This window comes from Telmatherina bonti, assembly GCF_933228915.1.
Source record: "Telmatherina bonti genome assembly, chromosome: 11".
Lineage (NCBI taxonomy): Eukaryota > Metazoa > Chordata > Actinopteri > Atheriniformes > Telmatherinidae > Telmatherina > Telmatherina bonti.
Genome location: NC_136629.1, coordinates 25,038,630 through 25,061,527, shown reverse-complemented (window position 1 = coordinate 25,061,527; position 22,898 = coordinate 25,038,630). Strand labels below are relative to the sequence as shown.

At 36.3% G+C, this 22,898-nt stretch overlaps 1 protein-coding gene across 1 annotated transcript; it reads left to right on the top strand.

The window, feature by feature from the left end:
• The first annotated feature begins 1,539 nt into the window (after window positions 1-1,539).
• On the top strand, window positions 1,540-22,241 carry rassf4a (Ras association domain family member 4a). Its single transcript, XM_079248510.1, has 11 exons — window positions 1,540-1,621; window positions 8,072-8,140; window positions 8,262-8,337; window positions 15,776-15,882; window positions 16,583-16,653; window positions 18,289-18,458; window positions 18,872-18,973; window positions 19,045-19,096; window positions 19,187-19,308; window positions 20,566-20,663; window positions 22,122-22,241. The coding sequence occupies exons 2-11, from the start codon at window positions 8,088-8,090 to the stop codon at window positions 22,189-22,191; spliced, it is 921 nt and encodes a 306-aa protein (XP_079104636.1). The 5' UTR covers window positions 1,540-1,621; window positions 8,072-8,087; the 3' UTR covers window positions 22,192-22,241.
• Window positions 22,242-22,898: the final 657 nt, after the last annotated feature.

Sequence of the window (22,898 nt, the reverse complement as noted above, 5' to 3'; positions counted from 1 at the left end):
ATAAAATGTACATATTTGTGATGCTCAGACCCATGTGATAAGCTGGTTTTCTCTTTGTTTGATTGCACAACAAAAGATATGATCCTCTCTACACACATTCATCTTTTGCTCAAGTCATAAATCAATAACACACACACAAGAACTCAACTGTATTCACTGTACCCCTCAGTCCTTTGTTCACTAACCTGTACGTACACAACATGGAGCCCTAAGTAACAATCTCTCAGTAGCATCAAAGATCAAGAAAGAATCAATAAAACCTGAATCTTATTCATCAGAAAGCTCCTCGCTAAAAGCTGGTGTCAGATACATGAAAATACACTTTACCAGCCTGAAGGTTAAACAGCTGGGTTAGTCTCTATATTTGATACAAATTTCTTCTGCAGGTGCTGCATTGTGTCATATATTCTCTTCAATTTTTTTTTTTTTTTTTTTTTGCTCTTTTTATTTTGCACCGTATCATGTGAGTTTAGTCAGGAGGGATGGTCCGATGTGTTATAGCAAGAACAGAGAGTCTTTGTTCAGTTTGCTGAAATTGCACACTGAGCTGTGTTATTATCTTCACAATGATCCTTCCTCAATTAGCAACTGAGAGACCCAATGATAAACAGAGGGGAGAAAAGTAATGTCACTATTTCCAATCTGCTTTCATAAATGTCTCTGCCAGCTCCACATACTGTAGAATGAGCTGTTCTCCGTATAGGAAGTTGGTCAGCTGCTGGAACGTCTTACTTCCCCTGTGTGTGTTAAATCATAACTCTATTCATACATTGGGAGAGACTTCCTACGGTTTGTGTTTCCACCCTACCATAGTTTCCTAGATGGCAGATCCAGGCTCAAAAACAGGATGAGTGAAATAAATCTCCATAGGCCACAGGAACTTCTCCCTTTTTTGTTCAACAGCCCCAAAACTGAAAAAGTCTGTAGAAAAAGTTGTAATATATTTTCTTTTTAGTTAGTGCATGTAGGCCTACAGACAAAAAGCAAAATGTTTACTTAATAATAACACCCTACAAATAATCACAAAACCAAAAAATGCAACAAAATGCAACTGATTGAAAGATAAATGTACCACAAGCTTATATTGGTAAAGTCCAAGCATAATAGAAGATAAAAACATTGGTTTAACATAAATTAGCTGTTTTTTTTATAAGTACTCTTTCTCCAAATAACATTTTCAGATGTACACACACAATTTATAGTTTTCTAAAGTTAACATTTTTCTGGGAGGGTGTTTTATAAAGGTCTATCTGAGCAAATTTGCATTAAATATCGGCTTTCCTATGCACATTTCTCATTACCTGTCAGAATATCTTTAAAAGAGAGAGAGAGAGAGAGAGAGAGAGAAAGAGCTGCTTCACAAATTATGGTTTCTAGTTGACTCGACAGTGTTAAAGAGGCACCATAATTCCGAGGGGAGATGCACTGAAGGTTGTCCCGCCCCTACTAAACGCTAATTGGTTGAAATGTGTAAATCTGTCCAACTATAGGATAGTCCTCTTGTCAGTTCCATCATCAAGCGCTGAATACCGCACTGCCAAGCAGGCATGAACACTGATAAAGATAAACGGGACTCTACGCTGGTGGATACGGAAGAAAACGGGGGACACGCTCTGTAATGGTAAGAGAAACTGATCAAATCTATTGCAGGACATGATTTACTTCATGTTAAATAAGGAGGCAGTTTAAAACAAGCTTTTAATAAAAGATCGGACAACAGATGAAGTTGGATTCAGCTGGGAAAAAACTGTTTATGCGTGAGAAATATTAATATTCAAGTCATTCTGTTTTAAATTGAAAGAAAAAAAACTTATAGTTAAGTCCACTCAGCATCACTGCTGTAACATGCGGTTTATAAATCAGCAGCTGTGTACAGCTGGATGTCACCACGCTAAGTGGTTTGCAGATGCATACATCCGGTAACATTTGTCTGGGTAATATAGATTTATGAGGAAAGAGTTGCAGAAATTGGGATTTGGTGAGTCCTTTGAATCGTCCTGTATTCTTCACGCGTGGGAATTGCGGGGCGTAGCTGGCAGTGTAGGTGTGATAATTGGAAACGTATCTCGGGATGATCATCCAATTAGAACCTGCAATGAAGGTTCTTTGTCCACCAGGGGAGTTTGTACACAGAGGGGTTTATACACAGAGGGATAGGAGCTGAGAGAAGAGAAGAGAAGAGAAGAGAAGAGAAGAGAAGAGAAAACAAAACTTTCTTATCATCTCTTTACAGTAATTCCATTTATTTTCCAGTTAATAATCTTTGGGCCCATCTGTGGAGACATGTTCACTGGCTGAATAATTCATTGTAATGGTGACAGACTGAAACCCTTTAAGTTATGGAAAATTTATATACCCATTATTATCTATTAATATGTAGGGAAAGTAGACTGACCATCCCATCATGCACATAACCTGTCAGTAAAATAAATGTATAGCCTTGAAGACAGTGGTAATGGGAAGAGTTTAAAGAGAGGGCTGAGGGCAGACAAGTACTGCCAACCTTAATTAATATAACTGTGGGATTAAATGAAGATTTAAAAATGAGTTTAAAATCTATTCTGATAAATCCAGTGTATTGCGATAATAAGAGGTGCAGCAATGACACAGACATTTACAATGATGTTGTCTACATATGTCAGCCTTATTGCTGAATTTGCACCTCGCCTCTCAGAGATCACTTCCCAGTCAGACAGTACTGGGCAGTCTGCTTCCTGGTTTTTGTGGTGGTTACCACTACTCATGCAAGCACTTTTTCTTCATTTTGTGTGTGTGGAAGGGGTGGGGGTGAAAGACTTATAAAAGAATGACTTCCTGTGAGTTTCTTTTTTGAGCTTGGTCTAATTTGCTTTAGCAAGGGTCGATTGCTCAGACTGAAATAATTGAGATTAAATGAAAACTGAATATATCAAAGGAAAACTTTAGTCGCATAACTCTTAAATAATTTCTTCAATGTATTAATTTCCCTTTTTTGTCCTGTGGTCATCTGTTAACGCTGCAACTAAATCTCATCCCAGAATCAGGTGTTGTTTGTGACTAGACTGCGGTCATTTTAAATATGACAGCCACAACACTCCATGAGCATTCAGGAGTTGTAGATCATGACACTAGACACTAGGGGGCACCAGTGTATCATTAACATCTTGTAAGCGGCTCCATAAATAATTATATTTAGTCACTCTTGATGATGATCATTAACTACATTTTATAGGAATTTACATTAGAATAGCACAGTATCATAGTTTTACATGAGTAAAAGGAAATTATTTACATTCACCTTTGTAATCATTTAGAACACAACCATTCATTCACTGAAAGAGATATTTTTAAAAATAAATGCAAAAAACAAAGGAAACAGAGGAAAACAAACAAAGGAAAACCATTACTTCAAAGACAGGAGGCAGCAGGAGATGTAATCTTTTTGCGGAAGACTTTGCAAGTCCTGCTTTTTTAACTCTGGCACTGCAGCCCGGTCTTCATTGCATCCCACCAGAAACCAGGGGCTTCCTCTTAATGGGCGCAGTTTTACCATAGTGGCATAGACTCTAGAAAGTTCTGGCTGGCATAGTCCGTGGTAAAAATGAACATATTTGGTGTTGAACAACACTGGGACACTATTGATTCATTCTTGGTGGGCTACATACTTGACAAGCGATCTTCAGTTTTGCTGCAAAAGCTGTTTCACGAATAATATTTAATACCCCTCTATTCACTATAATTCAGCTTTATTTGTATAGCGCCACTTCACAAGAATGCTGTCACAGGGCACTTTACATACACATCATTTCAAGCCAATTCATACATAGCCTATAATAGAAACCAACTTATTGCGTCAAATCATGACTTCGATCCAGTCCCCCATCCTGAGCATGCACGAGGCAGCAGTGGAAAGGAAAAAAACTCCCTTTTAACAGGAAGAAACCCTCCAGCAGAACCCGGCTCAGGGAGGGCAGCCATCTGCCTCCACAGGTTGAGGTAGAGAGGACAGAAAACACAGATCAACATGTACAGCTGCACTTATTCAGGAAGACTTGCGAAAGAAAGGAGAAATATATTAGAGATACCAATACTGTCATATATTTATACATTAGAAAAATGTAGCAAGATACTTCTCAGTGCATCGGGTGATGTCCCCATTGCTACATACCTACCTGGTACTCTAAGTACCATACAAATAACAAGTGGTATTTTGCATCTTTGGCCACGCAGTAGGACTTAAAGAAATGACCTGAGTTAACCCTACACTGTCAACATACCCAATGTACAACAGGTTGCCAAAAAAGTGCCACTCACCTTCTATCATCAGTCATTTTCCAATTACATAACAACAAGTCAGTTCAGAGAAATTTAGATTTCTAAAAGTTGTTTATTAAACTATTCTTTTATCCACATGCTTACTTTTTCCATAAGACTGCAGTTTTTTCCCTGAAGGCCCCAAAAAATGAACATGTCTGTCTATGACTGTGAACAACAGTCACGCAAACCTTAAATGGGATTTTCACAGCAGTTGAAGAAGTAGTGTAGAAACCAGCATAACTTCTTATATTTTCAATGTATTAGTATAGGCTCAGTTATTGCATACCAAAGCATAAAAATGAGTTGAATTTGAGCTAGTTGGAGTTTAATTCTGTCCTGATGACAGTGTAATACACTTTGGAATAAACAGCACACTGGATCAAATAATCATTAATCTCACCATACAGAGATATTACAGATCTCTGGAAAACCTCTGGAAGTATTTATCAGCATGTTCTGTTGGCTCATCACACATGACTAGTATTTGACTTTCACTAACTTGCTCTTGATGCATTCACTGATAAAATATTTGAGAAGACTCTTCAATTACCCATGCTGAACACAAAGCAGTCTTTGTGCGGTTTGCTTTCACTTTCCATTTTACTAACATGTGCTGTCTAGCAGGTAACGGGAGTCACATGGTATTTTAGCTATATCAGTTTTCAATTTATTTTCCAGAACCAAGTTGGTACAAGCACAGGCAAGTCTGAAGTACAGAGGCATTATGTGTGTGGGTGTGTCTCAGTACGCGCTCTTTTGTGCCTCCATTTAGGTCTATTCTATCTGGTTTTACAAGAAATCTGACCTCATTGCTATGAATGTTAGCCACGTACATTTACCTCTTTTCAGATACCTTGACCAAACGGGACTATACTGTATATATTTTGCATTACATGCATCAGTTCATAAAAGTATTAAATCTAATGGGAAAGTGTGTCAAACTTTTGACTGACACTTCTGATGTTTTGGAAAATAAAAGACTGGTATATGTATACACCAGTATATCATATACCAGTCCTCTATTTTCCAAAACATCTAGAAGACGCAGCCTTTGTTGAGTGCTGTTGTAACAACACAGTTTGTTACTAATATCATCTTGAGATACAGTATTTATACGAATATTTTAAAAGGAATGTGTTTTTCATCTGGCCTAATGCTGACTCACATCCTGTAGCTTATTAACTAAAGTTCAGGCTGAGGTCTGAGTGACCTTTCATATCCTAGGAATGAGGGATTCATCCTCTGTTTTCCTCTAATTATGAAGGATTATCAAAGGCTTGACCATAAAATTACACAACAGCTGAATTGTTCTGATATATTTATTTTTTTTAAAAAACAATGTCTGAAATGTTTCCATATTTGTATAAAAATAAATAACCAACACAAGTCTTTAGTTAGTCAAATTTTCCAGTTGCTTATACAAGACTACATATAAACAATGCATTGACCATTTAACTATGTTTTAAAGCGAAGCCTGTCACCATTTATAGTCAGCCTCCAGGGCTTTCATTTTAATATTACATCAGTCATTACAGGGGAGTAAACAAAGCCCCCTGCTGCTGTCTTACAAAAATACATATAGCTTAGACAGAAACTCAGAAGATGATGTCAGATCTTTTTGACATCTATAGAAAGTCAAGTGGTAGTGCACTGCTTTTAAAAGCAACCAGTAGGCTGGTGTCCACAGTGCAACCTTCTTGACACACGTCTTCCCATGTTGTAGCTTAATGCCATTTGTCAGTCTGCCAAAATTATGGGGAGAGTGAAGATGATGCTTTCTTGTTGTGACCATGGCTCTGTCGCAGCCGCTGGCGTTGACCACCGCTCATTCTCCTTCTCTTCAGACACAGCTTCACATCACGACCCAACTTCTGAGATCTAGAAAAAGCACATAAAGTAGCATAGCACTCAGCTCAGATAGCTGTTCAAGCTTCTTGGCTGCTAAGAAGTGGTAATGTCACCTCATAAAATATGACATTTACCTATTTTCTGTTGGATAGATGTGTGGCTATAAAGTGGTGCAGTGCAATAGTAATCCTCTATGGAGGAATCACACTTTAATTTAGAGTTGCAGGACAAGATGAGTTGATTTATGTGTAACACTACTGACACTCCTAACTGTGCTCTGTTATTACGACCAGTTTGGCAACTACGCTGTTGTTTGTATTTTAAGGGTCATTAGTCTATAGAACTGTTGGGTAGGTGAATCCTCCACTGTTACTTTTGACTTTTAAACTATTATTTAAGCTTATTGTTGCATATTACACTTGTCATACAATTTCATTTCATGTGAAGCTATTCTCTGAATGAGTTTTTAATAGTATCATTCTGTTCACCTTATAGAGCTCTTACAGTTTTACAGTTTTCAGGACATAAATGCTGTGGATGTCTGTGACAATGGGACTGCTATACTCACCTATTCCAGCAGCGAATCAGCTGTTTGGCCATTGGTGCCTCTGAATCCAAACACACTGCTGCATCATTACGCTTCATTGTCACTCTGAAAATCACATGGAAAAATATTAATCAAGTTCAAGAAAAGTGTGTGTGTGTGCTTGTGTGTATGTGAATATGTGTGAGTGTGTGTTACTGTGTGTCTGCAGCATCTGCAACTCACATGACTGTGACATTACTGCAGCTGGCACTTTTTGGTAAAACTAGAAGCTCTTTCAGTTGTCCCCTGACACCTTTTTGCGTTCTTGGACACAAGCATCTTCCTGGGACAAACACACTGTCTGACCTCCTCACTGCACAAGCAGAGTAACAGGATTGTTGGTTAGTTCAATACAGCACAACACAAACAGGGATTCATTACGGCAGGTTCACATGCTCAGTCCGTTTTTCTTAAAATTTTAACACTGATGTTTGTTTTAGCTGCAGTAAAAGATAAATGTTTAGATCCTTACCTGTGTTCAGTACACAGAGGAGGCTCAGGAAGGCAAGCTGACAGACTAGCTGGGAGTTAAGCTTCATGCTGGATGCAAACTGAGTGTTTGAGCTTTCGAACCACATGTTGCTTTTTTATACTGATGCTCCTCCCCCGACCATTCAGAGCTGGGCTTTCCAGCCAGGAAAATCCCTGAATGCACCTTCCTTCTTTCTCTCTGAACGTTACAAGATACTAAAGCCAGGATGCTTGGATCAAGGACAGAATTCCTCTGGATTTTTCAGACAACACTTGATGTCTTGAAGGACATACTGATTAATGTGTTTCCATTGTTTTCTGCTCTGCCCTAAAGTCTGCAGAGATAAACTCTTAAGGGCTTTTTCTTGTATAATTCTGCTAAAAATGATTACTAAGTTTCTTTTCATAAGGATTTATTGGCCGGGCACAGTAGCAGGAGTTAGTCTTAAAGGGGAAGAATATACCATCCTCAAGGCTTTGTTGAGATTTCCCACAACATGGCACTTCAATCTCTTTGCTGGCTCTGTGTCAACAAACCCATGTGATTTCCCCTAAGTCCCTGTCCCTGCCCTGAAACACTGATCAGTTACTTCCATACCTTTTACATAGCAAGGAAGACCTTTTGCTTCTCTCTGCTTGAATAAATAATAATGCATAAGATAATTTTACATTTTTGTGCATGTTTTTGCAGTAAACTGTTATACAAGATATCTTTTAACATTTGTGCTCATTACTTTTTTAAGTGTGCATTGTCTTGCTAACATAATTAAGGTTAATATTCCTTTGAAACCATTGTCTGTGTAGTCTGAGCATAAGTTAAGATTATAGTCAAGGATCATAAAAAACTATTTGTTTCATTTTCTGTAACAGCTGGGTTTTAATCAGAATGGGTGAACATCAGATCTTCGTGAAGCTCAATGAAGAGAAGCACATCCCAAAGTAAGTTTAGTCTCTTCACTAAGTGTGAAAAACAATGTGAAATCAAGGTACTGATTACATTTTTATGTGCTATTTGTCTGTGAACTTTTAGCTGTAATCCATCTTTTGTGTCTATAATCAGGTCAGACATCCTGTCACTGCTGAGGACCTACAACTGTTACCATGAAGGGAAAAACTTCCAGCTAAGGACTCGTGAGGTAAGAGAGGCTGAGTCCCATAGCTGAAATGAAAACCTTAACAGAAAAGACAATTGTTTTCAAATCACAACATGCTGAATTTAAAGCTTACACATTTACATACCAAATGCATCACCAGATGATGAGAAGAGAAAAGTTAGCACCAGATTTGCTTTCTTTGTGGAGACATTTCTGATTCCAGACCTGCAGATACTGATTTGTTTTCCAACATGGTGAGAAGCTGGTTAACCACAAAAAGCCCCCATTTTCCTCAAGATGAAGACAGACGAAGGGGGGCAGTCTTGCATTTCTCTGCTTAGCCAAACATTTTTCCATAGTAAACCTTTTGCTGTTGTGTATGTATAGTTGTTTGCAAGAGGGTGGTCATTTGTTTGATAATCATTCTATGGGTTTTATGGTCAGGACTTGGGAGTTCCCCTTTGTGTTCAGCAGCAGGTTTTTGAGAACGAGAGCAGTTGAATGTATGTTTGTCTGTGAATGACTGTTTGAGGGCAGGGCGCAATGGTCAAGATGTGGTCCTCATTTCTGACCCCAAAAATTACAACTACATTACCACTCAGTACTCTGTGACGTTGTAGAAAATTCCCCCACAAGCACATATTGTGGATGGAGGAAGCGCAATTATGACACTGTAATGATTTAATATAAATAACAAAAGATGCTGCAACTTTTACTAAGAAGGAGCTTATGTATTAATTACAGACAGTTTAGACAACGTACGATTGTATAAAAAATGACTCAGCACAGGTCAACTTAATAAGGGATCCAGTGAATGCATGCCAGCCTGTCCTAATTTGAGTCAGCCTGTGGTGTAAGAATCTGCCTGAAGCTTTGTGGGAGTTTACCAGTGTGTCAATATTTAACTATGTTGAAGGGGAGAAGAAAAGGAAAAGGAAAACTCTGTTTATCTCATTTAATGAAAAGTATCTTAGATGTGTGTGTGTGTGATATCTGTAAAAAGAGATAGTTGCACACTTTTTTTTATTCAAACTCTTAAACGTATCCATAAGGAACATTATTTGTGTGTTTGTCAGTCAGGTGTGCTTGCTTGTATGTCGTATTGTAGTGTAGTGTGTGTGAGGTAGCTTATTATGATGTTTTTATTAATGTTAAAGTGGGTGTTAGTTTGTTATATTGTGTTCAGCAAATAGAACTATTTGCTGAACACAAATAGTGTTGGTCATCCTGAAAATTATGGATTTCCTTCTGAAAAAAAAAAAACCCCAGGAATTTTGACAACAACAGAAATAGGATTTGAGACAACTGTCCGAACAGGAAAGCGACTCATTACTCATAAATGATAGTCTTAACAATACACAATGTTTAGTATAAATACTTTCTGCATACAGCATTTTGGTATTTTGCTACATTGATGATTTTGCAGAGTTAAATACTTTAGTGGTGTGAAGTGTGAATTAAAACATATTTGCCAGGTAATGAAACCTGTTAAAAATTGAAAAAGATTTTCATTGATCGTTTAAAAAATTCTCCGCAGTTTTAAAATAATTGTTAAACAATTTTCTAACACATATACCCTGTTTCTGTTGTTCTCTGCTATGATACATTTTCACATGATTCCACATTTGTCACGTGATTACATTTACTGTTGACACTCTGTCACAATATTATATCCCTTAGTTGGAGGCAGGTCAGGGTGGTGAATGCTTTAAGTACCAACCTTTAAGCAAGAGACTGAAGAAACTGGGTTAAGCCACTTCATTAGCTTTTCTTCAGTCTGTTCAGTTTTATACTTTCAACATCAGCTTACTTACTTTACTATTCCTCTCTCATCTGCTAATAGTTAAGGTGTGTAATTGGAAATGGATGATTTGGGTTAGAACTAATGTGCATGGTTAGGTTTAGGTGTTAAAAAATAAATGGGTCGGGTTTATAAAAATATGCAGTCACGGACTACAAAGTTTCTATTAATTAGTGTGGTTCCTGTCACATGACATGGTGCTATCCAGCACAAAACAACTGATTCTTGTCATCTTTTAATATCGAAGCCATGACTTTGAGACAACTAAATATTGTACATCTATAAAAGCATTTAAATTAAACACTGTTTAGGCTGGCCCAAGTAAAGTTGGGTCAGTTATTAGTCAGTTATTGGATCAATTAGGTTTTCTGCAGTAAAAACCATATAACTGCCCAGTTCTACATGTTGTGCACATATATATGGTAGATTTGTTTTTTAAGATGTACTGAACATGACAAGAGTACAGTTTAAAAGTGAATGCGAAATCAGTAAGGTGTCTGTACTGCCAGCAGCTGTCTGTATGCATTTCATCACCAAATATATTCAGCATACTGGCTTTTAGAATACACAGTATAGCTCAGTAATACATTACTCTATATCATCTTTGCTTTCATGTTTCTGGATGGCTTTTAGTTTGTATGCCATGGGAGTATTTCTTGCTCAGCATAGTGTTACTGAAATTCATTTGCAAGCATCGTCAACACCATCGATATTTTGCAGCTGCAGAAGTTATGTCAACACACTCTGATCACTTAGGTGATATGAAGTTAGATAAACATTCCATTATAGTAAGAAGAAAATGCACAGGTTTATTCTTGTTCAGTATTTTAGATTAAGTTTTGATGCTTCAACAATGTCCTTTTCATAGAAAAGAATAGTAGAAATGATCTATTTTTCTTTTTCCACCTTTTTTTTAAATCGTCAAAAATATATTTTTAAATGACATTCTACCACAACACTGATATGACCTAAATCTGTTGTTAGTTATACAGTCAGACAGTAAAAAAAACTGTTCGTATCAATTCTCATCCTTTATCCATTAGCCTTGTTCGCAGGCTTTGTTTAATCCCTCTGACTCAGTCCTCCTACAGTATCTGAGCTGATGAAATGGCAGACTGTGTAATTAAGAAATGTTTTTTGTTCTTTGCTTAAGAACTGAACAAAAAGAGAATACACTGACAAACTGAGCAAAAATCAATAATTAGGCTTCAGCAAACATTTTGTTTCAGAAAGCTGATTCTTGACAAACAGCAAGTGACAAAGCAATCTCAACTCAAGCACCAGCTGAATGTCATTTATGCAGAACGGAGTCTAGATATTTTGTGGATATAATGGTCAAAACATTACACAGCAGTGACATCCGCAGATTGGAGGAACGTCTAAATCCCAAAGTGTGGAATCTAATGGGAAATTTTAAAAATGTTAACCACGTGAATGAGACTTGCACTATTACTCATGTGACCCAGACAGTTTGACCAAACAAGTTTGATGTAAACAGGTTCGGTGTGAAAACGAAGAGGTGACTTAACGGTGTGTTGTTTGGAAGATTAGGTCATAATTACACTGTGGAGGTGTAGTCAGGTGATGTGCATTGCTCATGCTGATCAGGTGGTTCACTTTTTGAGTTCACTGTCAGTCAAAGTTACCTAAACCTGATCTTTTCAGGTGTAAACAAGCCCAAGCATGTGTGACTGTTCAGAGAATAACCGTTTTACCTGAAAGCTTGGCTGATTGCTGGATGCTTTATATTTTCCACTCGCCTTTCAGATGAAAGAGTCAGATTAGCCTTATTCTTCAGGAGCTCATTAACTTAGTTGATTTGTTTAGAGGTGATGTAAAGTTACTTCTTTTTCTGATAATTCTTAATTATTTTATGAGAAAAACTTTGAATTTCATGAATGTTTAAATCAATTCTTATCACCTTTTCCTGGGACTTTTTCAGATCTTACCAATTTCAGCAAATTTCAGACTACATATGTTCCCAGCACTATAAGATCTCTGGAAAAGACACAGTATCAGGACAGGGTAGATAGCTTCCAGTTATTGTGCTTCATACAAGTGGAACGATGGGAAGAAGCTTTTAAAATGGCCTTTTAGCTGACAAAGAACAATTCTCTGTGTTTTCTGTTGTTGTATCATGATCATAATTTATTCAGTAACTTTATATGTTCTTGTAACCTTTTTAGTCCTTTAAAAATATACTTTGTTTTAATTCATTATCATGTTTAAATCAAAATTCAATTACACCTAACTCTGGGCTACTATTTTGCCTTAATAAAACATTGTGCAAGTGTCAAAAGAGGTCAGCTGAATTTGATTCAAATACATGATGTTTTTACTGTAACATCTCTTGTGTAGTAATCCAAATATCTATCAGTGTAAGTACATAACGCCCTCTAGTGGCTGTGTTTTAGTAATTTTACCTTCAGAAACTCACCGCTAGCAAGCAGTGGTGAGCTGTGAATCTGCTAAACAAAAATTACACATTTGAGTGTATCATATATTCTTTTGAATTGTGACCACTGATGCTTTTCCCTTTTTGTATATTGTAGCAATATAATAATATATTACTTTAAAACAGTAATATTAATATCATTATATTTCTTAATAATAAATAAAATATTTATAGTTACCCTTAAAATAAAAGGAGAGAATTAGTAACATCTATGCACAGTTTAAGTGCAGTCTAACATAGCCTACTGATTGTGCAGAATGCTTAATTTATACGATTTTAATCTCATTTAAATGTTACTCTACTATATATTCACACACTTTAATTATTTCATACATTCATTTTTAAATTTATTGTAATATAGAATTTAAATTGAAAAACATCAAAATGATGTTTTTGCATTTGGAGTTAAGGTACAGACTAGACTTAAACAAAGATGATGGGATATTAGAGAAGAATTTGAATTCTTCTCTAAAATGTTAAGGTATCTCACAATTGCACCTCTGATTATCTTCAGCCATTGTCTATAAATAAGAATGAGATTATGTAGATGTAGCCTACAGGGATAATTACATGTACCTTACCTGGAGGCATAGTTTCCCACAACATTTTGAATCTTTAAATACCCTTTTGGCCATGGTACTTAAGCATGACTGCAACTAACAATCATTAACTTCTAGACTCAGTTATTTTTCACTTCACCGGTCACTCAATACAATATTAGATATTTGTAGTGTACAAGAACACACCCTAAAATTTCAGTATTGTTTTGTCTAAGCAGTAGTTCATAACTAAACATGGTTAATCTAACCTTATTATATAAGTTAATGTAACTTATATATATATATATATATATATATATATATATATATATATATATATGGCTTTTAATTGTAGAAAGAAAACTTCTTTTTTTTCCATTTCAACTTTTTATTACAAATGGTTTTAATCTAAACAAAAACTATGTAAACATGTAGATTTGAGTCTTTAGTGCAGACAAATAAATACTGTAGATCTTCACTAATTTCATTGTCCACATCAGCAATGCACACAATGCGTTTCTTCCTGAGGTTCCTCCAGTCTTGTTTGCTTACACCACCAAAGTATCCACAGGACTTTCCACAACAACAGCATATCTTTTCAAGTCCTTATTTGACCGAACAGCCAGTCAACAGGGTCTTTGCCCCTGCAGTCTTGTTCTCTGCTCATTTTGAGGGAAAAATCCTCTGTGCAGTTTGTGTTCATACTGGAGGGTCTGGAAGTCCTTGTGCGAGGAGAAACACGGGCAACTGAAGCTGAGAGCTTCATTTGAGCCTTTGAGAATTGACGAATCCTGGGAGACCTCAGTAGTCTGACAGGACCATAGCTCAGGGCTTCAACAGGACGTGCAAGAGCCTGTATGCTGGTCATGTAGTCCTCTTGAGACTGGGATCCATTGGATGGCTGAATTGCCAAGGGATGGACTGGCAAGTCCTCAAGTGTCTCAGTTATGGTGGGCAAGACAGGTCGTGACAACAGCAACCTCCTGCGTTTCATGCTACAGGGAGAAAATAAAAATAGGTGATTCTTCTTGATTTATTAAAAACAATGTCAAGTTATTCTAACTTCCTACTTCTGTAAGGACAACTTATGTTAAAACATTTGCAACAGGAGTTGTATGTTTATACATATTTATTGTATCAAATACTGTCCTTCATCATCTGATGGATCAACTGCTTTAATACACCAATTAATTATACATTATATTATCTTTTATGTTTTGATCAGTAGGAATCACAAATTAAAAACTGTCTAAATCAGTATAAAACATTTTGCAGTTTAATGTAAATAACTGCTTCACAAAAATCAAAAAGTAGCTTTGCTTTTTAAGATGACTTAACTATATCCTCTGCAATAAGAATCAGATTTCACTGGAAAGGAGGAAGAAAGAATCATCCTTACCTTTGATTGCTCAGTTGTTACTTAGAAATGCTGGGATAAACAGAGTGATGTCTAATTAGTGCAGCAGCGTATAAGGGGACTGGAGTGTGTACCCAGGCTTTATAGAGGCAGGCTGCGGTAGAGTGATTAACCATTCCTTCTAAAAATAGCTCGGCTGAGCTTACTTCCATCTGTGTGAATCAGTATGAGTGTGTGCATGTGAGGGTGTGTTCATGCCTGCTCAGGAAACTCAGGAGTGGCGGGTTAGGAGGGTCGAGTGGTGCAGCTGCGCTGAATGTTTACACTCCAGAAACAATGAAGCCCTGTAAGAACAACCAGAAATCTGCTTTTTCTTGATTGTGTTCAGTTAACAAAGATTAAAACACATACTTTTTATAAAGTTGCACATACTCGTGTAAAATCACTTGATTGATTCTCTGGTTTTAAAACTATGACCGGCCAGTTGGAATTGTTTATTGGAAAATTGTGTCAATCACATGTTTTCCATGTGAATTGAATCAGGAGGAAATTGAAAAACACACATTTACAAGGCTGATAAGAATGAAAAATTGGTGAACACAAGTAAATATTCGGTCTAAATAGAAAAACTGAAATCCTCACGTCTTCTCAGTGGTCTCGTTTCCAGACATAAGAAGTTACTCAGTTATTCCTGATATATTTAGGCATATCTCTCTGTTTGTGGTGTCAAAATTTTGTCTTTTATCTGTTTAACTTTGGTGTTATAATCTCTGTAAAGAACTGATTAAGACCTTTTCATCAGAGAAATCTGTGTTTAAAAGCCTGGAATTTATTATGGGTTATTGAATTAGTTATGATGATGATATAACAACCTGTTTGAAGTGAGGAAAACAGACTTTTTACTCAGTGTGGCAACAAGCAACTACATTATCACTTGTTGCATATCTTTTTTTAATCGCTGGGTTAGATGCAGTGTCGGCAAAAATAAATGGACTGACTCAGGCATAATCATTCAGGACAAAATAATGGACAATATTATTCATATTTGTCACATCATACCCCCCCTTGTAGGTCTACGTGACCTACAGCAGTCATGACTCTCTTCTCTTCACTTCTGTCTTCTCAGACATGACTTCACCCTTGCACTGTGGAAAAATTAGGGTGGATCAGACCTAACAGAATTTCTCCAAGGGTTCTCTGTACAGCTGTGTGCGACTGTTCCTGCACGTACACCTGATACTGAGCCACTGTGGAGGCCAGCCAGCAGGATATCCTTTGTGAACACGATTGCTGATAATTATTTTTTTTGTGTGCTGTTCTGTGTGTAGGAGAATGGAGAGCTTATCCTAGAGGGGCTGTTGAACATCTACTGGGGTCTCCGCCGACCAATAAGACTTCAGATGTACGATGACAATGAAAGATTTCGTCTGAACAGGTACAACAGTCTGATTCTGACTATAGCAGACCTTTATGTTCTCAACAAACAGCAGGGGGTCTTGTTATAAAGAAGAAGTTAGGTTGCTTTAGTGATATGGATTAGTTAATGCTCTGACCGCCACAAAACATTCAGACACAACCAATGCGGACCCTGGAGTTTTATCTAAGGACACAACAGACTGATAGGAAGTGGGATTCAAACCAACTACCTGTCAGTTATTGGATGACTTACACATTTACCTGAGACACTGTCACTGTCACATCCAAAACTTGCTCTATATTCTCAGGTGCATGAATCTAAGCCATTTGATGGTCATGTTAGGCAAAAAAGATGATGCTTTGATCTTTTAACAGTTTTAATGCAATATTTATAGCTTCCTTAGAGGCTGAAAAATAAAAAAAAAAGTAGTAGACAGAAAACCGTCACATGATAGAAAGCTGTTTAAAGTGAAACTTCAGTACTTAATGAATGAAGTTTAGCTGAGCTAGAAATTTTCTGACTGTGGCATCACATTTCTACTAATCTAATACCTGGAAAGTTAGTTTTCATTTATCCTTGGCTACATCCATGATGTTGACCTTGTGTGGGCAACAGAAAAACTTTTTAAATAAAGACTGAGTTAACATTCAGTGGAACTTGAATTTTCAAGCCACAATTAAGGCATTTTTCCATTTTCTTTTTCCTTCAATAACACTAGACCTGTTGTGGCAAATCAGTCATCTGCAGAATCCAACAATAACTCCCTGAACAGAGAACCTGGGCCAGCTGGTGAGCAAAAACACGTGCAAGTCTTCTCACACACACAGAACTGCCGGTTTAATCTAGATTACTCACACACTCACACTTTGAAAAGGATTATGGCTCTGCAAGTGCTTCATTCAGCACATCTAATGGAAAGCTTGGCTCACGTGTTGTAATATATTTAGATCAAATCTTGATCAGGCCATAAAAACTAAAAATGAACACGAGGAGACTCCCTATTCATAGGCCTGACATTGGCTTTTGTAGGGATTTTGTCAATTTATCGCTCACAGACAAGAAAAAGTTTTCTTTCTTAACAATGAATAATAATATATAGCTCTGCATTTGGCCTAGATGTACTACAGAGTAGTCGGCTGCCATGTTGGTGCGAATACTCACCCTCAAATCCAGATTTATGAGATTATGATCCTTTATTTGTTTTAAAACAGCAAATAACTGAGCCATGTAATATTTTTCATTCATTTCAGGTAGTTTTAAATGTCAAGATGGATATTTGCAAAGCTCCGTGTGACACGAATACACTACAGCAAAGCTGACAATGCAGCTAGTTTTCAGTCTATTACAACTAAATTTGGTTTCTGTGTATATTTATAGTTATTATCAAGTGCAAATGTTTTTGGTCCCTCATGAAATAAACAGTAGGCCACAGATCTTTTTTTTAAAAAAAACAAAAAACACTGTCTAAGACTATATCAAGACTTTATCACTGATACTGTTACTTTTAATTCGCACCTAATGAAACAATAATATACCATTATTTACTGATTTAACAGATTTAGTACACTATTCACTGATACTGATACACTGATACTGCATTTAGTAGTTGTATTTCAGAGGCATGTATTTGTACTTTTGAATTTATCTTTTTTTATCTACTTCATACTTTCATTACAGCATTTTTTAGGCGCATCTGTGAAATTCCGTTTAGTACAACAACTCTTCAAACATGTCTATTTTTGTAAACCTATGATTTTAGTTTTTTTGGCATTGTAAATTATGCAAACTTGCATGTAAAATCCTTCCATATATTGGCCCACATATTGTATCTAAACGATGTATGAAGTATGGCCTATCTACATTTTCATACCCATTTTCATACATTTTCAAAATTGTTGGTAAAAAGTCATTTTTGTACTTTCTAATATGATGTAATTATCATCTAGATTAAAGGCGGTACAAGGTGTAAAAAAAAATACTAAAAAACAAAAAAAAAAACCTTTCTTCTGCTTATCTAGTATACTAAAATATGTGATTGTGGTTGGATTTTTTTTTTTGTGTGAACGATAGATTTTGGCTTTCATTATGTTTTCCCCTCTGTCTGTAAAGCGTCTTGAGATGGCATTGCCGTGATTTGACGCTATATAAATAAAGTTGAATTGAATTGAATTGAATTGAATTGAATTGAATTGAATTGAATTGAATTGAATTGAATTGAATTGAATTGAATTGAATTGAATTGAATTGAATTGAATTGAATTGAATTGAAAGTCCATATAAAATGTGCTACTGGTTAAAAAAATGGTCTCAGTTATAATTTAATTCTGCAAATGAATCCAAATAAAACAACATTTGTACAATTGAAGAGATGACACACCCTCTAATGCATGTGTAAAAAGAGATGATCTTCTATGCATCACTAAGGTGGTGACATGGGAGGTCAGGAAGAAGAAGACTCCCCACAGCTGCTGAGGACTCGGAGTGATGCTTCCTTCATGCGGGTTCAGAGGCGGTCAAACACACACTCTGCCAGAGACTTGCAGCGCTTGAGAACACACAGGTTCTCAATCAACGGTCACTTTTACAACCACAAGGTACAATAAACAGAACACACTTGCTAGCATACATCTATGTATCCCCTTGTTGACATATCTCCAGGTGCAAAGGGGCAGAGTTTCCTTTCACTGTACTGTTCTGGGTTTCACAATAGCCTGCTGTGGGCTGATTTCATCAATGTGCCACAGAAAACAAGGATACACAGAGGGCCTGCATCAGTTTCTCCTGGGTACAGCATGTGTAAATGTTCATGTTGGACAGATTCCAACTGCAGATGGAGGGATTTCCTTTCTGTTTTAGATTTCCTGGCCAAAATGTCCAGTCTTTAAGTCAAGGAATCAATAAAGTCTTGGAGTGTACTCACTGTTGTGTTTTTATATATTGTCTACTTCAGCAAGATGTTCTCATTCATCCTAGTCTGCATGTTTTTTTGTTTTTTTTTTACCTCCAGACATCTGTTTTTACACCAGCTTATGGTTCAGTTACTAATGTTCGAGTAAACAGCTGCATGACAACAGGACAAGTCCTCAACCTGCTGCTTCACAAGTTCAGGGTGAGCAGTAACATCTGGTCTCATCTCTTGTGGGATTTCAGAAAAAATTTGAATAATTTGTTTCTTTCAAGGTGGAGAATAAATCTGAAGAGTTTGTTCTCTATATGGTGCATGAGACTGGCGGTAAGTTGTTTTGAAACTGGATTTTTTTTTTTTTTTTTCTTTTTGTACCTGTGGTCATGAACAGTTTTTCAATTCTCTGCGACCTTGTAGAGAGAACCCGGCTGAGGGATGGTGAACACCCGCTGGTGACTCGTGTGCTTTACGGACCCTGTGAGAAAATTTCCAAAATCCTTATCACTGAGGCCGATTTGGGAGAGGAAGTCACATATGATGTGAGTCTGGGCCTGTTGCCACAAGTCTGCTGTTTAATGTTTTTCATGATAAGTGACTTATTCATTTTTGTCCAGTTACACAATGGGCCAGTGATAAATAATTTGGCAAGCCAAGGAAAGATATCCTGTTGTGAGTTGTAATAAAAATAAGACAGGTGTGAACTATAAATAAAACAGCTTGCTTGACAACTTTATGCTATACTTTATCACTCTTATTCACATCAGCTCAAGTTTTATGTTTTTTTATTTATTCAACTTTATTCTAACAGGTAAGACCCATTGAGATTAGAAATTTTCTTTTTCAAGGGAGCCCTTGACAGCAGTAGTCCAATTTCCATTACAAGCAGTACTCATTAAGACAACCGGTATTAACACAAATGACAGTATAAAACGTATACATTTTAACACTATGAGGGAAATAGAATAGGGAAAGCACAGTTAGCTGGACAAGCAATTACAGAAACCTGTTGAGTCACCCTCATAATACTTTAGGACATTTTTAAAAGCTCTACCTGAGATCAGCTCTGAAAGTTTTAACTTTGTAAACTGTTCCAGTCTGCAGGCGCAGAGTTTAAAAGCCTTTTTGCCAAGTTCAGAGCGAGCTTTGGGGGCTATCAGTAAAAGAAAATCATGTGCAAACAATACTTCCATTCACCAATTTTTTAAACCATTTATGGGAGTCAGCTTCCTATTAAACAACATAGCTTTAGTTTAGTTGCATCAGCACTAACTTCAAATCAAGCAGTCAGTACTGTGGGTTAGGGTTACTTTTGAACAAGGGTGGCAACACAAGTAAACCACAATATCATCTACATAGCAAATAGATTGTGTAATTAAAATCTTGACCCAGATTGTTGACATAGAAAATAAACGTGTACCCAATACCGAACCTTGTAGAATCACCGCCTTAACATCTAAAACTCTAGAGAGACTACCATCATGTTTGATGCACTGAGTTCTTTGAGAACGGTAATTATTAAACCAGCCTGCCGCCTGCTCAGACAATTAATATTTATAAGTCTTTGCTTTATGATGCAATTATTAACAAAAGGTCCACCTCATCTAAAGCAACAAAAAAAATATTGCTAACTGATTCAAGTATTAAACCATAATTTGTTTCATTTGACATTATTTAGGTGTGGTACTTACCTTTTTTGTCTCTGTTTACATATATCTGCATGGTATGGTATAGTGTAATAAAATAGGGACATAAGTATCTCTTGTTGCCTTTGTTAATGTTTTAATTCTTCTCCCCAGGTTGCCCAGTACATCAAGTTTGAGATCCCTGTTTTAGACAGTTTTGTAGAAAAACTAAAAGAGGAAGAGGAACGGGAGATAATCAAACTGACAAGAAAGTGAGTCAAAAGTCTCTCTACTCTACTAAACGAGTTGCTAAACTAACTTATCTCATTATGTGAAGCTAATTTATCCTTTCATGCGTAGTGGCTCTATAGTGGGCACCTATTTACAATCTTTTTCCTTGCATATTCATGAATGAGGATGGTATTTTTGTAAATAAACCACTTCAGTCGATGTTAGTGAGTCATCCAATACGTTTCCGCTCACTGGAGAATAAATAAAGATATGATATAATTGAAAATAATGTAATTACACAAGTTTGCCTCAATAAATAGGAAAAGAAAATTATACATCAATTTACATAGTATAATGATGATTATATATTATTTTATAGAATACATTAAAATAAATTGTAAATCATGATAAATTCTAAATATGAATAATAAAAAAAAGTAGCATTGTATATGTTTGTATAGAAGTAAAATACTGTATTTAAAAAAAGTTGCAGTTTTTTATTATTTCATGCATGAAAGGGTTCATATGTGTGTCTCCTATGAGAACTTCAGAATCATAACACACAGTGTTATGATTCATAACAGGACAGTGTTTGAAATGCTTATCACTGTTTGAAGGCTTTTGTCAACATACAACACATAATACTCACATTGTGTTTTTTATTACTTATGTGGTGGTTGCTTAACATAACTCTCATTAAAACTTATATTATTGCATTTGAATATGATGGCCAACTTTAAAATGAGGTAAGGTCAGATTTAATATGTTTTACTTTGAGCATGTAACTTGAAAGATTAGCTGTTAAGTGTCAAAAACAGGCTCTCATTGGTGACCTTCTGATTTGGTCTTTTAATGACATATGTGATAAGAAAATTATTTACCATCTTCTATATTAAAGAGCACATATGTAGATCAACTACAAGTTTGGAATGATATGAAGAAAAAGTTTCAAACAAAAAAAAACGTTTTAACCGTTTTCATTTTAACATTCATTTGTCACCCATTAAAATTGGTTTTTTTGTAGTTCATTTTTTATATCCATCACAGTTTATACCTGCATAACAATAAAATTTACTTTAGTAAAGGAAAAGGACAAAAGCAACATCTTTTTTTTTTTAAATGCCATCCTATAAAGATTCATTGTGTCGGAGGGGCAAAAATTCAATGTGATATATAAAAATATATTATGATTGGGGAGGAATTGCTGTTTTATAACATCAGAATGAACAGTTTTAATCCAAGGACACCATAAGTATTTGTCTCTGCTTGCCACTGTAGTTAATACAATGTCAGTACCAGAGGAGTCAAAGCAGACAAACCTCCAGGAGCAACTATTTAGAGATTTTGGCTGTAGTTTTAAATGTGACCAGAGGGTGAAGTAGAGTTATTCTGTTGTTTAAAAGCTGCCATTTATGGTGCTATGTACAGTATCAATACTTTCTACACACAGCAAGGTGTGTCTTTAATAATCATGTGTGTTTTTCTTCTCACATCTGCAGGTACAGCGGTCTGAGGTCCATGATTCTATATCAGCTTGAATGCAAAACTCACAACAGTGACATAGTATGAGTTTTGTGTGCATGAGTCTTGTGTGTAAATGTGTGTGTGTGTGTGTGTGTGTGTGTTGTTGTTGTTGTTGGGGAGGGAGTGTGGGTGTGTGTGTAAAGAGAGGAGTATGGAAGCAAAGGTTTGAATGCAACACTAAAGATTGTTGATTTACTGTGGGAATATTTTCAAAAACTGTAGTGAATTTAACAGTGAGCAAGTACTTCAACTTTTAGAAGTCAACAGTTTGTAGGATCTCTTTGTATTATCTGTTCTTATCACTGTTTTGATATTGGCCATTAATATATTCACACTTTTTATTAAAACTCCCTCAGTGCATACTGATATTTATACACAATGTTTTTTGCAATGTTTTTTTTCTACTTTGGACCTTTTAACAAAACTGCTTCACAGTTGTATCTATGGACCTTTCAATGAGTGATATGGGGATTCTAATAAAAGAATATAATGTTGTCCTGATGCTGGATCTGTCCTGATACGAAACACAACACCCAATTTGAAGTTCTCAGAAAATGAAAGAAAGAAAAATAGCCATTTTGAATATTTCCTGCACTTTCACAACACAAGCACAGATTAGCATTGTTCTTTTGAGCAGTCCTCTTTGTCAGCTCGTTCCCATGAGGTTTGTGTGTATTTGTGTGTGCGTGTTTCCAAGTATCAACATTACACAATGAGGGTATCCTGAGAAAGCAGACCAGTTCCTTTTTCCC